Source organism: Euleptes europaea, chromosome 4 (assembly GCF_029931775.1).
Source record: "Euleptes europaea isolate rEulEur1 chromosome 4, rEulEur1.hap1, whole genome shotgun sequence".
Taxonomy (NCBI): Eukaryota; Metazoa; Chordata; class Lepidosauria; order Squamata; family Sphaerodactylidae; genus Euleptes; species Euleptes europaea.
Window position 1 is genome coordinate 94,786,967 of NC_079315.1, and position 14,568 is coordinate 94,801,534.

Below are 14,568 nucleotides of genomic sequence, written 5' to 3' on the forward strand. Positions count from 1 at the left end.
AATGCGACCTTTAAAATGCCTATTCATGGTCCCAATGCAAAAGAAGAAATTCCACCCCCCACTCCTTCGTTTCCATAGCCATTAGCAACTGCCGTTTGCATAGCTAACACATGGCTGTGGTTTTGCATGTTTCCTTGAGGGGATTCTTCAAGGTGGGGACGGAACAAACACAAAAGGTCGTGTTAAAGGGGATCTTAAGAAATGAGAAGCAGGTTTGCGCTGGCTGCACAGTCACTTCCTGAATGACGGTTCAGCATGAAAAACTAAATGACGGTTCAGCCTGGAATGAGCTGCTAATTACCAAGCATAAATGGCCCATGACAGCAACAGTGGTTTGACTGTTTGGGACAATCAGGTTCGAATCCTCCCTCTGCCACGGAAACCTGCCTTGGGCCTGTTACACACTCTTATAGCCCATTCCTGAAGGGGGGCAGTGTGGTAGTGGCTGGGAACCACTCCACAGAGGCTTCCCAGCCACCAAAAATAAAATAAAAGGAATTTAAAATGTAAAAGAAGGAAAACACCCCCATGGAAAACAGTGAGGCTACACCACCTAAAAAGGTGGCACTACAGCAATGCACCATGTGGGAGTGTTCCCAGGGCAAATGGGATTAGGAAGCTGCCTAAAGGCAGCTCCACCCCCAGGAATGCCCCCCATGCCAGTGTGGGCTTTCCCTCCTGAGTTAAAGGGGCACTTACGCTGGCACGGGGTCACGCTGGTTCCAAAGGAGCTTTGCCCCCCCTTCAGGATTGCTGCCTTAAGCCTATCTTAGAAGGTTGTGGTGAGAACGGGAAAGGGAAGAATGTTTTAAGCCACGTTGGGGAGGAAAGTGGGGTATAAATGAAGTAAATAAATAATTTATCGGAAAATCTCGAAATGTCCCTAATATGAAGTGGCCTAACGCCGTTAGATGACTGGCCCATCTAAACTCAGTATTGCTGGCAGCAGCTCCCAGGGGCTTAGGCAGAAGGCCTTTCTCCCCTCTTGCTTCTGGGGTCTGTTTCCTTAGCTTTCGCAATAAATCCTTGATTGGACATGCCAGATTGCAGTAAGGACCTGCATGCAAAGAATGTGCTCTGTAACTGAGCCATGGTCCCTTTGTCTCAGGGAGATTACAGAACGGTTTTTGCAGATGATAAACTGTAGCAGAACCAAAACAACACAACACAACAACAACACAGAATTTGTAAGAAGTAGACATATTTTGTTTTCCAGAAAAGTTGCCTATTAATACAAAAAATACAGATGGGTCAAAACAAAGGGCATTACAGCAAGGTCTGCTGCTGGTGGTACTAGGCTGGAACCTCATGTATCATTTGAGGGAACATCACGTACAAGAGTCTCATTTTATTCTGAAATGAAATGCAAAAGGGGGAAATCACATTTTTATTCAGCAGCAAAGTGGCTTATTAATTCAAACAGATTTATTGGGGATATCAATTTTAGGACTCCGTTTTCTCTATATGAATCGTGGAACCAAACAAACGAGGAAAAGAAAGTCTTCTTGTTAATGAGAATGACTTCAGTGAAAGATTAAAGAATAAGGAACATACTGCAAATAACAGCAAATCAGCCAGTCAAGTAATGTGTTGAATCCAGAACGTTGGGCTGTCAGAATTTAAATAATGCCTCATTTCAAGAGAATTTCTAATAAACTCATATCCCATTTCTCGTCTGCTATTATGCTACCTTGTGCAGGGGAAGAATCTTTTTCAAGGGAGGGGCAGGAGCTATATTTTCAATCAGTATATGCATTATTCCTAATCTCCATTCTTTCTTCAAGTAGCTCCAAGCTGCTTCTGGAGCCAGATCTCGTTAGCTTCAAGCCAAAAGAGAGAGAGAGAGAGAGAGAGAGAGAGAGAGAGAGAGAGAGAGAGAGAGAGAGAGAGAGAGAGGGAGAGAGAGGGAGAGACACCCCTGCATCATATGCCTTCAGACACATGCCAGTAGAGAATCCCCTCCTGCCCAGGGAACAAATGGTGAGCTATCTGCTTTTGCAGCTCTCTGTTACAAATATATATAGAGAGATGCAAGCTGCTCTCTCCTTAAATTGGGTTAGCTATTTGGGAGAGACCCGCAGGGACGGCAGATTGATTCACATGTGAGGCACAGTGAGCCGACTGCAAATAATTGTTTTGAAACATTGCTTTTACAAGCACAAGACCTACCATTAGGATAAGTAAATAGATAAATGAGGCATGCTTGGAAATCGCTTTGGCCATCACACTGTTATTTGGGCTCCAGGAACACCTTCCCGGAGGATTTTCTCCTGTTAAACTCTAACAAGGGTTCTTTCTTTTTTAAAACCTCTGGAGAAAATGTGTATGGTTGTATAATTTCTCTGTTTAACATTAAGTCAAATACTATTTACTTGTGCTACCTGTAGTGATGCACTACTGGAATCCTGTCTTTACATCTCCCAATAATGTGGAAGAGTAAAGGATCATTCGCTGTTCCAGTACTTCAAACAGCAATCTCATTATCTTCTACCTTTTAGGGACGAGAAGACTGTAGTAAACATTTAGACAGACAATTTATATGGACTTTGGAGAGGCACAAATCAACCAACTACCTTTGATGAATGGCAGGATACACAGAAAAGTTTGCCTCTAATCTTATTAGATTATCAGGAAAACAGAAACTCTTGAGCGCTGTATTTTATTTAAGAATCCAGCAACCAGCACCCTCCAAGGAGTTCTGCTGAGCCTAGCTTTAAAAAGTAAATCAACTGAAAGGGAAGAGTGCAGGACTGGCTAATTTCCACGGGGAGAGACACACGGCCACTGATTATGCTCTTAGACATGCATTAATTTTAAAAGAGGGTCACAGTGGGTAGAGGTTTTGTCTTCAACGTGGTCTTGGATAAACAGTTTCTCCTAAGGAAAAATCAAGAAAAATTCAAGAAAACATATTCATACTTATAACTGAGTTTAGCTTTTCCAAATACTGTGCATCAAAGGCTATTTTCATGAATGGATAAAAAATACCCACTTTTCTCCCTGATTGGGACCCAAAACGGCTTTTCACATTGTTCTCCCCTCTTCCACTTAATCCTCACAATAACCACCTCACAATAACCACTCCCCACATGAGCGGCGCATGCTACTCCAGTGAACCAGGTTGGTTTCCCTGCTCCTACACATGAAGCCAGCTGGGTGATGTTGGGCTAGTCCCAACTCTTTCAGCCCCACCTACTTCATAGGATGTCTGTTGTGGGGAGGGGAAGGGAAAGTAAGTGTAAGCAGGTTTGATTCTTCCTTAAGTGGCAGAGAAAGTTGGCATATAAAAACCAGCTCTTCTTCTTCTTGTGAAGGTAGGTTAGGCTGAGAGATTGTAATAAGCCTTCATACGCCAGACCTCTATAGCAGAACAGGGATTCATCTCAGGTCCCAGTCCAATACTATAATCACACACATCCCCGCCCCTCAGAGACGCTACATGGTAGAGCATCACTTTGCCTGCAGGTCCCTTGTTCAATACTGTAACAACACACATCCCAGCCCCTCAGAGACACTACATGGTAGAGCATCACTTTGCCTGCAGGTCCCTTGTTCAATCCCCATCCTCTCCAGTTAAGAGGATCAGGTAGTAGGTGATTCTGAAAGACTTCTACCCTAAGACCCCGGAGAGCCACTGCAAGTCAATGTAGACAACATTGAGCTAGATGGGCCAATGGTAGAGCCACACCCTTCTTAGTCCACTGAAGTCACTGGTTTTAGATTGGCATAACTCTGCTTAGGATGGCAAAGGACTGATTTCACACTCTAATGGGAGTCCTGAAACACCAGTCTCTCTTAGGTTCGAAGAGGCATGTTCATGACCACTAAAGCAAAGGAGAGCAAGCTGAGTGTGGCTCAGTGGCAGAGAATCTGGTTGGCATGCAGATGGTCCCAGGTTCAATCCCCGGCTTCTCCCGTTAAAGGGACTAGGCAAGTAAGGTGATGTGAAACACCTTTGCCTGAGACCCTGGAGAGCCACTGCCAGTCTGAGTAGACAATACTGACTTTGATGGACCAAGGGTCGGAGTCAGTATAAGGCAGCTTCACGTGTTCATGTGTGTTCAATGGTCTTATGATACTAGGGTGAGGGGCTGTGGCTCGGTGGTAAAGCACATGCTTGGCATGTGGAAGGTTTGAGGTTTAATCCTTTTCCTTTCTAGTTGAAAGGAGAAGGTAGTAGGTGATGTGAAAGACTTCTCTCTGAGACCCCAGACAGCCACTGATAGTTAGAGCCCATAATACTGACCTTGACAGACTGCTGTTCTGAGATAAGGCAGCTTCGTATGTTCATATGGGTTGTACCCTTTCACACTGCTCAGCTAAGTATGGAGCCTAAGCATTCTTCTCAGAGCAAGCTTCCACAGTGGAAAGCTCCACATTTAGCAGAGTGGAACGGTAGGATACAAACCCATATTTCTTTACATGTGCCCCAAAGTTTAGTCACAGCTAGTAGCCAAAACTCAGGTAGGTATCAAGCTGTACACTATATAATTTTTTTCCCTAATTATGCTCCATTTAAATGCATTTGATTTATAAACTGGTTACTAGTAAGACATTGTGGTTCTTTCATGCTAATCCCTTTTGCAGCCTAAATCTCTGAATGCAGAGAAATCCAAGGTCACTGGAGTTGCAACATTACTACTTAAAATTCACTGAGCTGCTGTTCCTAGAAGTGACAACAAGCATGTTAAAAGAGATATTGCCTCAGAATTACTGATAACACTTTTGTGCAGTCTGAGAACAGTATACAGAATAAGAGAAGTAAGATATAATTGGAAAATTTAATTGAACTTTTACTGTTTTGTTGTTTGGAAGCATCAGAATTTCTAGTATATTGCAATCTACAGTTTACAAGGAGGTCTTTGTTCCCCATAGTTACATACAATTGCCAGTTTTCTGCACAAATATTATACTAACATTTCGTTAGTATATTGTCAACTGTTTCCTTTAAAAAAAATAGATTTCTTACAATAGAGGACAAAGGAAGCCTTGTCCAAAAAGAAGAGAGCCTCACCTTAAAATGGGAGGCACAGGACCAAGACAGCCAGGCAGGGTGAAGGAATGGAAGAGTCATGAACACAGGAACCCAGAATTCTTCCCAACTCATTTCCCTGATTTGTGATCATTTCCCCAGATGAAGTTTGTTGAATATTTAATTTGGAGACCATCATTTCCATTTTTCAGAAGTATATAACTCCGGTAAACTTAACTTCTCATCCTCAAGCCTCTGAAGAGGGCATTTTTTTTTCTACAACAGAAAATACATACCACTTCATCCCTTTTCTTTTTGGGTGCATACTACCAGGATAGAAGGAAATAAAGTATCAATTTGCATCTCACATAGACCTAAATCCATCACTGGGTCTACGTGCTACATTTTAAATCAAAAATATTTTCAGAGAAATAAAAGAGAGAACTTACTAAAATCTTTCTTCCTATAGGGATCAACATAGTAATTTTAAAATTTGGATGTCTTCATCAGTTACTTTTTCATGAAAAAGACTGGCATTCAGCTCCCCGTAGAGAAAATGCTAAGAATACTTTTGCCTATTTGTATCACTATGTTTATACTATGTAATTTGCTTGACTGAGGACACTTACATCCTTACATACTTTCCTATTGTAATGTTCCCTGCTCTTTTAAATGTCTTACATTTTAATACAGTTTTAAGAGTAAATAGCAATGCCAGGCAGCCCAAACGACTTCATGTCATGGTGGGGAAAAAACCCATGGCACCATTCTGCAAGTATTAAGAGCGCATGACTGTCAAAGTCAAAGCTGTGACATTTTACTAACAGTAAACGAAACAGTTGCTTTCATAGAATCTCTCTTATACAAAACTTTACTCCATATATAAATTACAACCTGGTTGAAACAGGAAGGTAAAACTAATTAGATAATTTACAGTTATTATTTCAATCTTGTCTTCCCCCGGGGGGGGGGGTGGAAATCCAGTCCCACAGCCTCTGTTCTTAAATTTCAACTGAAATTATCTTTGTTTTTGTTTAAAGCTGGTTTTCGGAGACAGATTGAAAGATCGGAAGTTGAGGAAGAGGCACGGAAAACCTCGCTTCTGTTTCCTCAGAAGCCCTGTAAGAAGTCTTGCAGTTGGGTGACTATTTCTGCGTCCACCGTTTCCATGAGTGCCTGAAAGCCTGGCTCTCCCGACAGCTCCTGCTGTGCCTTCAGCTTCTCGTATACAAACTGCTGCAGTGACACGGAGTGTACTGGATCCTTTAGTGCAAGCTGTAAAAGACAGATAAGAACAATAAATAAATAACAATGAAAACAGTAGGCAAACCCAGCTCAACGGTGACTCATTCATCTATTTTATAATCTTAAGCTGCTGTAAAAAAAGAGAAGCTTTTGTTTTCTATAGTTCTTACCCCAAGAACACCATTCAGCAGTTGAACTCTTTCAAAGAGGAATCCTGCTACTTCATCAATTAAAAGTAACCTTTAGCGTCAACGCTAGCTCATTAAAAAAAAAAAAAAGCAAACTGAGAAGATACTTTAAATTCTGTACTAATTTTTCAAAATCAGGAAAAAAAGACTCCATTCAGTTTCTCAGTGGTCATGTGAGGCAGATGTTAAGGCAAGAACTGGTGGGAAAAGGTGATGGCAAAGGCTTCCACACCAAAAGACCTTCTGCCACAGTCAGCCAGTCAAACCACGGTCCATTTTTGCTTTTGAGTTTAGTTGATCGGAGTCTACTTCTTCACTATGGCTTGGCATGCAGAAGGTCCCAGGTTCAATCCCTGGCTTAAAGGGACTAGGCAAGTAGGTGATGGGAAAGACCTCTGCCTGAGGTCCTGGAGAGCTGCTGCCAGTCTGAGTGGACAATACTGACTTGATGGACCACGGGTCTGATTCAGTATAAGGCAGCTTCATGTGTGTTCATGTGTTTATTTAAGGTATGTATTTATAATATTTTTTCCCCTTAAGAGCAGGGCATTCTCCCTCAGCACTATGAATACCCCTCTCCTCCATGAACATGTCCACTCCCCTCTTAAAGCCTTCCAAGTTTCCCTTCCCTGAAAGCCCCCATAGCCTTTTGCCTTTTCCTTCCTTTTCTCCTTCCTACCCACCTGCCAACCTCCCTTTATTCCCCCTCCTATCTTCAGTTTCCCCTCCTTCCCTACTCCTGGCAGCCTCCCTTTGCGAAAAGTCTGGCTGAACTGCACAGTGCCGGCTGTTGGGCCAGGCCTAGTTGCACAGTGGGTAGCCCACCTCATTTCCCCCTGCATCCCTTTCCCCACACTCATTCCCTCCTGGTAGCCCCCATACCCTCAGCTTTCCTTCCGCTCCTTCCAATCCACCCATCTACATTTTATCTGCCCCCACCTTCAGCTATGTTTATTATTACATTTATACCTTGCCTTTCTCCACAATATGGACCCAAGGCAGTTTACACCATTCTCTTTTGTTTCATCTTCGCAACAACCCTATGAGGAAGGTTAGGCTGAGAATGTGTGACTGGTGCAAGGTCACCCAGCAAGATCCCATGGTAGAGTGGGGATTTGTACCTGGATCTCCAGATCCTAGTCTGAAACACTACTACACCACCGTGGCTTTCGTGGGGTGGCTGCTATTGAACAGTAGCAAGCAGATGGGTCTGGATACATCATGCAAGTCGCATGGTAACAAGTTGGATGGTGGTTGCTGCCAGGCCTGGCCCAATGAATCCTCCTTCAAAGGCCAAAACAGCCCTGGAAAGGGTCCTGCCACCTCCCCAAGCCTTTTACTGACATAAACCAAGGCTTTAACTGGTAATACTGTTGTGGTTGCCAAGTAACAGCCACAGAGGGGAATTAGTATCTTAAAGCTACACGTGTTGGTTCTATTACCGTATATACCCGCGTATAAGCCGAGGTGCCTAATTTCTCCCCAAAAATGGGGAAAAATTAGGCACCCGCATATAAGCCGAGGGTCGGCTTATAACCCCTCCCCAGCAGGCTTACCTTACATCCAGGTGCGCAGGCAGGCGGCGGCGGCGCCCCCCCCCCCGCGGCCCAGGAGGCCCCGCAGGCCACTCCTAGGCCACTCCAGGCCGGCGAAGGCGGCAGCGCCCCCCCCCCCCCCGTGGCCCAGAAGGCCCCCCCAGGGGCGGGGCAGCCTTCCCGCGGCCGCAGGAGGCCCTCACAGGCCGGTCCTGGCCTGGGGGAGCTGCGCGCGGCCGGCGGGGGCGGCGGCGCGGCCTTCCCGCAGCCGCAGGAGGCCCCCCCCAGGGCGCTCCTGGCCGGGGGAAGCAACGCAGGCCCAGCGGCGATGGCGGTGGTGGTGGTAAGTTCCCCCCTCCCTCCCCCCTCTACCGTATTGACCCACATATAAGCCGAGGCCGGCTTTTTCAGCCCTTTTTTTGGGCTGAAAAACTCGGCTTATACGCGAGTATATACGGTACTTGGAGGGGGTGTTAACTCACAGCATTTTTTTAAGATTTCAGATTTTTCAGCATACTTGGGGCTTTTTTCAATATTGTAAAAAGATCTATTGAGAATTAGATATAGTGATACTCCTAGTTAAATTCAGGACACTTAGCCCTTCATATGCTGTTCTCTGGCACAAGAAAGAAAGCTGACCAAAGATGATTTCCAATAATTAATTTTAGATTTGGTATTAAAAGCCAAACTGAGCCCATTAATAACAATAATATATTGCTGAAGACAATTTATAATTACTATTTTTACTCATGTAAACCTACAATTTACTTGTTTAAAATATTTTTATATTGTAAAAGGGGAAAAATAGCTTTGCTGAAATCAAGAATTTTAAAAATAAACTAATGAATTATTAAATGTTTATTGTAGGTAATTTTAAATTATATTTAGATTATTATATTAATGGCATGAAATATATCGATCAAAATTTAGCTAATTTGGAAAAATTGGGATGTATCCTACCCTTAGCCTACCATTCCACTGAGCAAAGTCTGAAGCCTTCCTCCCTCCATTAGAGAGAGAGCCACAAATTGGGAGGAAGTCTCCTTTGGCTGAACGAAGGCTCCTCGGAGGACAATTGAATCCACTCCATTGCTTGAAATAAGCGATCCCTTTTATTTCCACTTTTCCTCTAATACCAACTTTTTCTGAAACAGCCAGAGCGGAGCCTGATGCGAAGCTGCACAATTGTTTCTGTTGTGGTGAAGACAGCAGTAAATCCTATTTCTCCTGGAAAGTAGCCTAGGACAGAAGGAGGTGTTCGCTTTCATTTTTGCAGCAAGTGGGATGGGGTGACTCAACAAGCCTGAAGTCTGCTTGCCATGGGGGACAGCTGTCTCCCCATCTGTCAAGTCAGCATCCTTCTACTCCATCAAGGAAAGGGCTGACAGATTACCTGTTTTGGTGGGAGACGCCTTGCTGGCAGCGCTCTTCCCTTGCCGATACCTGCTAGGCTGTTGGAAGGGTACATGGGGCGGGGGGGGGGAGGGGGAGAATCAGTAGCACTGACAATGTGCTGACAACACTTCCAGCATGACCTGGAAGTGACGTTGTCATGTTGGGGTGATGCTCTAGCATTTGTCCCAAACTCTATGGTTAAACCCCAGAGCTTTGGGCGAATGCTAGTGTTGCCCTGACACGATAGCATCATTTCTGGTGCAACCCAGACGTTATGCTGGTGCATCATCAGCAATGTTATTGGCAAGCCCCCCCTCCCCCCAGCCACAGGCTGGCAACTTTAATCAAGGAAGAGAGCAATATTGGTATAGGTATGCTCCCAGACAATTCCTGTCCTCATTGATTGACAACAAAATCACAATTTCTCTTCTCCAGCCTCCATACCTTTTGCAATAACTGCTACTAATTACTGACAATCCAAATTTACAAATAAAGATACACAAACCGCTTGCGCAAGGCTAGAAAGATGCACTGTAGTAAATAGAACAATCAAATATCAGACCTTCTCTCTATTGCTGTTTTTACTATTTTCTATTCAACTAAGGGTGAAAGATACATTGTTGCAGAACTGCAGAGGAGTGGAGAACTCAGCCTTCCCTCTCACCTACGCTGTTTGATGGAAATCACCCCACTAAGCTGCTTTTAAAAAAATAGGTATGATTAAAAATAATCCTAGAAGAAAAAAGAAAGGAAATGAGAAAATACAACTAGCTAAATTCTGAATTTTGTTCTGCAAAACAGGATGTATTACTTTAGCAAATTAACATTGAGTGCCTGTCACAGTATTGTAGCCTGAACAAAGGCCTATAAAGGGATAACACAGTATTCACGCTTCAGCTTGTACAGTAACTGTCAACTTATTAATAGTATCTCATCTCCCTAGGCAACAATAAAAAAAATCACTTATTCATTTAGATTAGGTTAACCACCCTTAGCAGTTTTCTAATTATAAAAGTCTCACTGAAAGATTATGGGTGGTAGTAGCTTTCGTACGGAACAGCTTAGCTAGATGCATTATATCCCAATGCAATCTAAACACTAAACGTCATAAAAACCATCACACGTGCCAAATTCAAAATGTAAAATTAATAAGCTGGCATTACAAGGATATGTGTCCAGAATCTTGCAGTTGTTATCATTTACTCCAGTTGAAAGATCGTGTTCGTTCCTTGTCCCTGATATGGTGAATAGTTTCCCTAAAGGTACCTGCATGAGCCTTAGGTAGAGGGAGATTTTCCTTAGGCACAGAGAAAATACCATGGTTGCTTGTTACTGAAAAAGGACTATACCACAGGCTCAACCATTAAACACCAGAATCCTTAAAATAACAACTTAAGGCTTACAAATTGTTATGGTTACTACACACAACCTACTGAAAAATATTTCCACTTGTTGGTGCTCCAAACAAAAACAGTGCTGGTAAGCATCTCTGACAGGAGCTGTTACAAAAATGCAATTTCCTGTGCAGCCATGCTTTCGTATTCCCCAAATACCTCTTTGTTGCCCGACCCAGAACTCTGCCAGGCAAAGCTGTGTCGCTGCACTCTTCCAAGTCTACTTTTGGTACAGAGTATGCATTAACCCCACTTATCTTATACCGTATATACCCGTGTATAAGCCGACCCGCATATAAGCCGAGGTGCCTAATTTCTCCCAAAAAATGGGGAAAAATTAGGCACCCGCGTATAAGCCGAGGGTCGGCTTATAACCCCTCCCCCCCCCCGCAGGCTTACCTGGGCTCCCGGCGTGGGAGCAAGCGGCGCGGGCCTGGCGGCGGCGGCGGCACGACCAGGCAAGGGCCGGGGCAGCCTCCCTGCAGCTGCAGAAGGCCGCCCCAGGCCGCTCTCGGCCGCGAGAAGCGGCGGCGCGGCCGGGCGAGGGCCGTGGCAGCCGCCCCAGGCCGCCCCAGGCCGCTCTCGGCCCCCAGAAGCGGCGGCGCGGCCGGGCGAGGGCCGGGGCAGACGCCCCAGGCCACTCACGGCCGCGAGAAGCGGCGGTGCGGCCGGGCGAGGGCCGGGGCAGCCGCCCCAGGCCGCTCTCGGCCCCCAGAAGCGGCGGCGCGGCCGGGCGAGGGCCGGGGCAGCCGCCCCAGGCCACTCACGGCTGCGAGAAGCGGCGGCGCGGCCGGGCGAGGGCCGGGGCAGTCGCCCCAGGCCGCCCTCGGCCGCCAGAAGCGGCGGCGCGGCCGGGCGAGGGCCGGGGCAGCCGCCCCAGGCCGCTCTCGGCCGCCAGAAGCGGCGGCGCGGCCGGGGCAGCCTCCCTGCAGCTGCAGGAGGCCGCCCCAGGCCGCTCTTGGCAGTAGGAAGCGGCGTGGGCCCGGCGGCGGCGGCAGTAAGTTCCCCCCTCCCTCCTACCCTACCCTACTGTATTGACCCGCGTATAAGCCAAGTTCGGCTTTTTCAGCCCTTTTTTGGGGCTGAAAAACTCGGCTTATACGCGAGTATATACGGTAAATGAAAACTATGAAAACCAACCACAAATAATTTTCAATCAAGTAAGCATAGTCTTGCAGACTTTTTGCATGCAGCCAGTAACCACAGCCGAGGCTGAAAGAAGTTTCCGCAAGCCAGCACTCATCAAAAACTGAAGGAGTACTAAGGGACAAGAAATTAAGTTACCTAGCTACGTTGTCTATTGAGTGTGAACTAGCCAGAAAAGCTGACTTTGGGCAGATAATACATGATTCTGGAACTGATATGGTCAGAAAAATAAAGTTTTAAAGTGAACTGGTCTACATACAAGGCGTTTGTGGATGTATTGGTCCACCAGAACAGAAAAATCTAAACATCGACAGGCTAGCCTCAGGGGCTACCAAAATATTACAAAATAGCCAGCTACTCTGTGGGACTCTTCTTCAGACTGGACTTTATGTTAAAACAAAAATAACAAATAGGTAAGGTTGTGCGTTGGGGGTGGGGCATGGAAGAGGAGTCGCAATTTGAGCCAATATGTAATTTCAGAATTAAAATGGAAGCTTCTCTTTCATAACTCATAAGGCCGTATACATGAGATGGGATGGTAGTATAAGTGTGGAAGGGAAGTTGTATTACAGGTTTATAGTAGCCCCCCCAAATATTGCTTGGACCTTCTTGGCCATCGGGCGAGCTGGGTAACCTTGTACCAGTGTGGAGCGTGGCCTTGGCGGCTGACGATCCTGGGCACACGTGCTCCACTTTGGGGTGGTCGAGGAGAGCTTCCTCAGTCTCAGACCAGTCTGACAGAGAGTCTGAGCTGTCCTCCCCGTCGGTACTAGCCAGCGTGACCCTGTTGCCTCACAGAGTCTGGTCAGCTCCTGCCCAAAACTCTCCTCCTCGACCTCCGCTTCTCCCGCTTTTATCTCCCTCTCTCCTTTCTGCCTCCACCCGCATGGTTAGTCTGCCCCCCCTGGGCTCCTCCCCCCAAACCCATATAGGGCCCCTTGGTCTTCCTCCCTTCCCCAACCTCCGGCCTCGGGGCCCGCCTCTGCCCTGCTCTCGCCCGGCCGCCTGTCAGCTGGGAGGTGTCTGGGCGTCCTGTGGTGGCGTGGCCCCGCCTCGCAGCCACCGTCTCGGCTTGGTTCGGCCTCGCCGCCTCTTCCCTCTGCCCGCCAGCCGGTCCCAGCTGGCGGCGGGCACCCCGCCCGCATGCTGGGGAGCGGCGGGTGCTCTCTGGCCTGGCCGTTCCCCCTGCCCTCCTCTGGGCATCCGCCGGGGTTCCCTGCGACTCCACTGGGCTGCCCCGGCGGGGGGCCCTGCTCCGGCGATGCCGCCCCTGGGGAGAAGTCGCGGGGCCATGCCCCGCTTCACGGGCTGTTGGCGTCCCACCCTGGCTCTACTCGGCCCTGGCTGCGGCAGCCTGGCGAGCTTCAGCCTCGAGGTAAGTTTTTTTTGGGGGGGAAAGGCCCGGGTCGGGGTTTGTGCTGGCTGCCGGCCCCAGACAACCAGTAATGCCCTCTCAGCCTAAATTGCCTCACAGCACTGTTGTGAAGATGAAATGGAAGAGAGAACTATGAAATTTTAATTTTACTTTCAGTCTGTCTTTTATGTTTAAGAAAAACACTTGCTGTGCCTGGGCAATCTAGACTCTTGTGCCTAAAGATCAGTTCCAAACTACATTACTCCAGTAAAATAAGTCTTGGAGGAAAAGGGATAGTTAGCCCAGAAAAGGCTATTGGCAATAAAGCATGTCCCTTCACTTACTATTTAGTACTTTCTAGTCACTTAGTACATAAAAGACTTTGGTAATCTGACATTCCCAGGTATCTTGATGAGGCTATCCATCCAATTAGTTTGTGTGTGTGACAGTCTGTGGAAGGCTACCCTGTGGAAATAGATAAATTTCAATGGGTTTCCATTTTTTAAAAAATTACAGCTGGATGTGCTGGAGTAAAAAAAGAACGAGCTATCTTTAAATAGAGGCTGTGCCAAACTCGCCACATGGTTGTGGCTGATCATGAGCTGGATCCAGCTATCTTTCCCACTCAATCTTGCTCAATTCCTTTTTTCTCTACAGTCTTGGTCCCACATGGGTTTCAGGCATATAGGTCCCCTGATCCCCAGCACAGCCTTTTAGGTGGTCAAATAGGGCCCCCTCCCTTTTTCACCACAGAAAAAGCTGGCTGGATCCAGCCCCAAGTAAAGGCCTGCATCCAATTCTGGGACAACTGCTGAGGTTGGTATAGACTAGAGACACCAGACAATCAGCACCACCATCTACATGTTAAATTACTTGAGTTGTTACATATTCTGTGGGAAAAGTTGCTACTATACTCATGCCTGAAGACATCATTTGAGACATCTTTCTGAAAACAAGAACTGGCTTAATGGCAAGAATTGCTATTAGTGTTCAGTTTGAGTAATGATACGCATTTGGCTTTGTGGAATTAAAGTCACTACCAAGAGACTAACTAATTTAGGAATTTAGACTGATTTAAAAATGCCTTAAAGGCAGGAGTATTTACTCACTGAGTTCAAACAGTCTCAAGAGCTTAAGCAATACAGAGAAAAGTAATTTGTAGACTGCATTAATAATTAATATTTTTTTCAACTAATGCATTTATGGTTAGATTTTCTTTTTAAAAAATTACGACTCTATAATCAGGGTAGACCATTACTTCAAGTCAGTATGTCTGTACTTCATAGTTATGTACCAAAAGAAAAGTGCATAAATGCTGAAATGTACAATACTATAATTT

At 46.1% G+C, this 14,568-nt stretch overlaps 1 protein-coding gene across 1 annotated transcript in view; it reads right to left on the reverse strand.

The window, feature by feature from the left end:
* Window positions 1-6,080: 6,080 nt before the first annotated feature.
* Window positions 6,081-14,568, reverse strand: part of IPO11 (importin 11) — a 104,999-nt gene continuing 96,511 nt past the window's right edge. Inside the window, exon 29 of the mRNA XM_056848663.1 lies at window positions 6,081-6,247. Coding sequence (XP_056704641.1) covers window positions 6,083-6,247 — 165 coding nt within the window. The 3' untranslated portion in view covers window positions 6,081-6,082. The remainder of the gene's footprint in view (window positions 6,248-14,568) is intronic.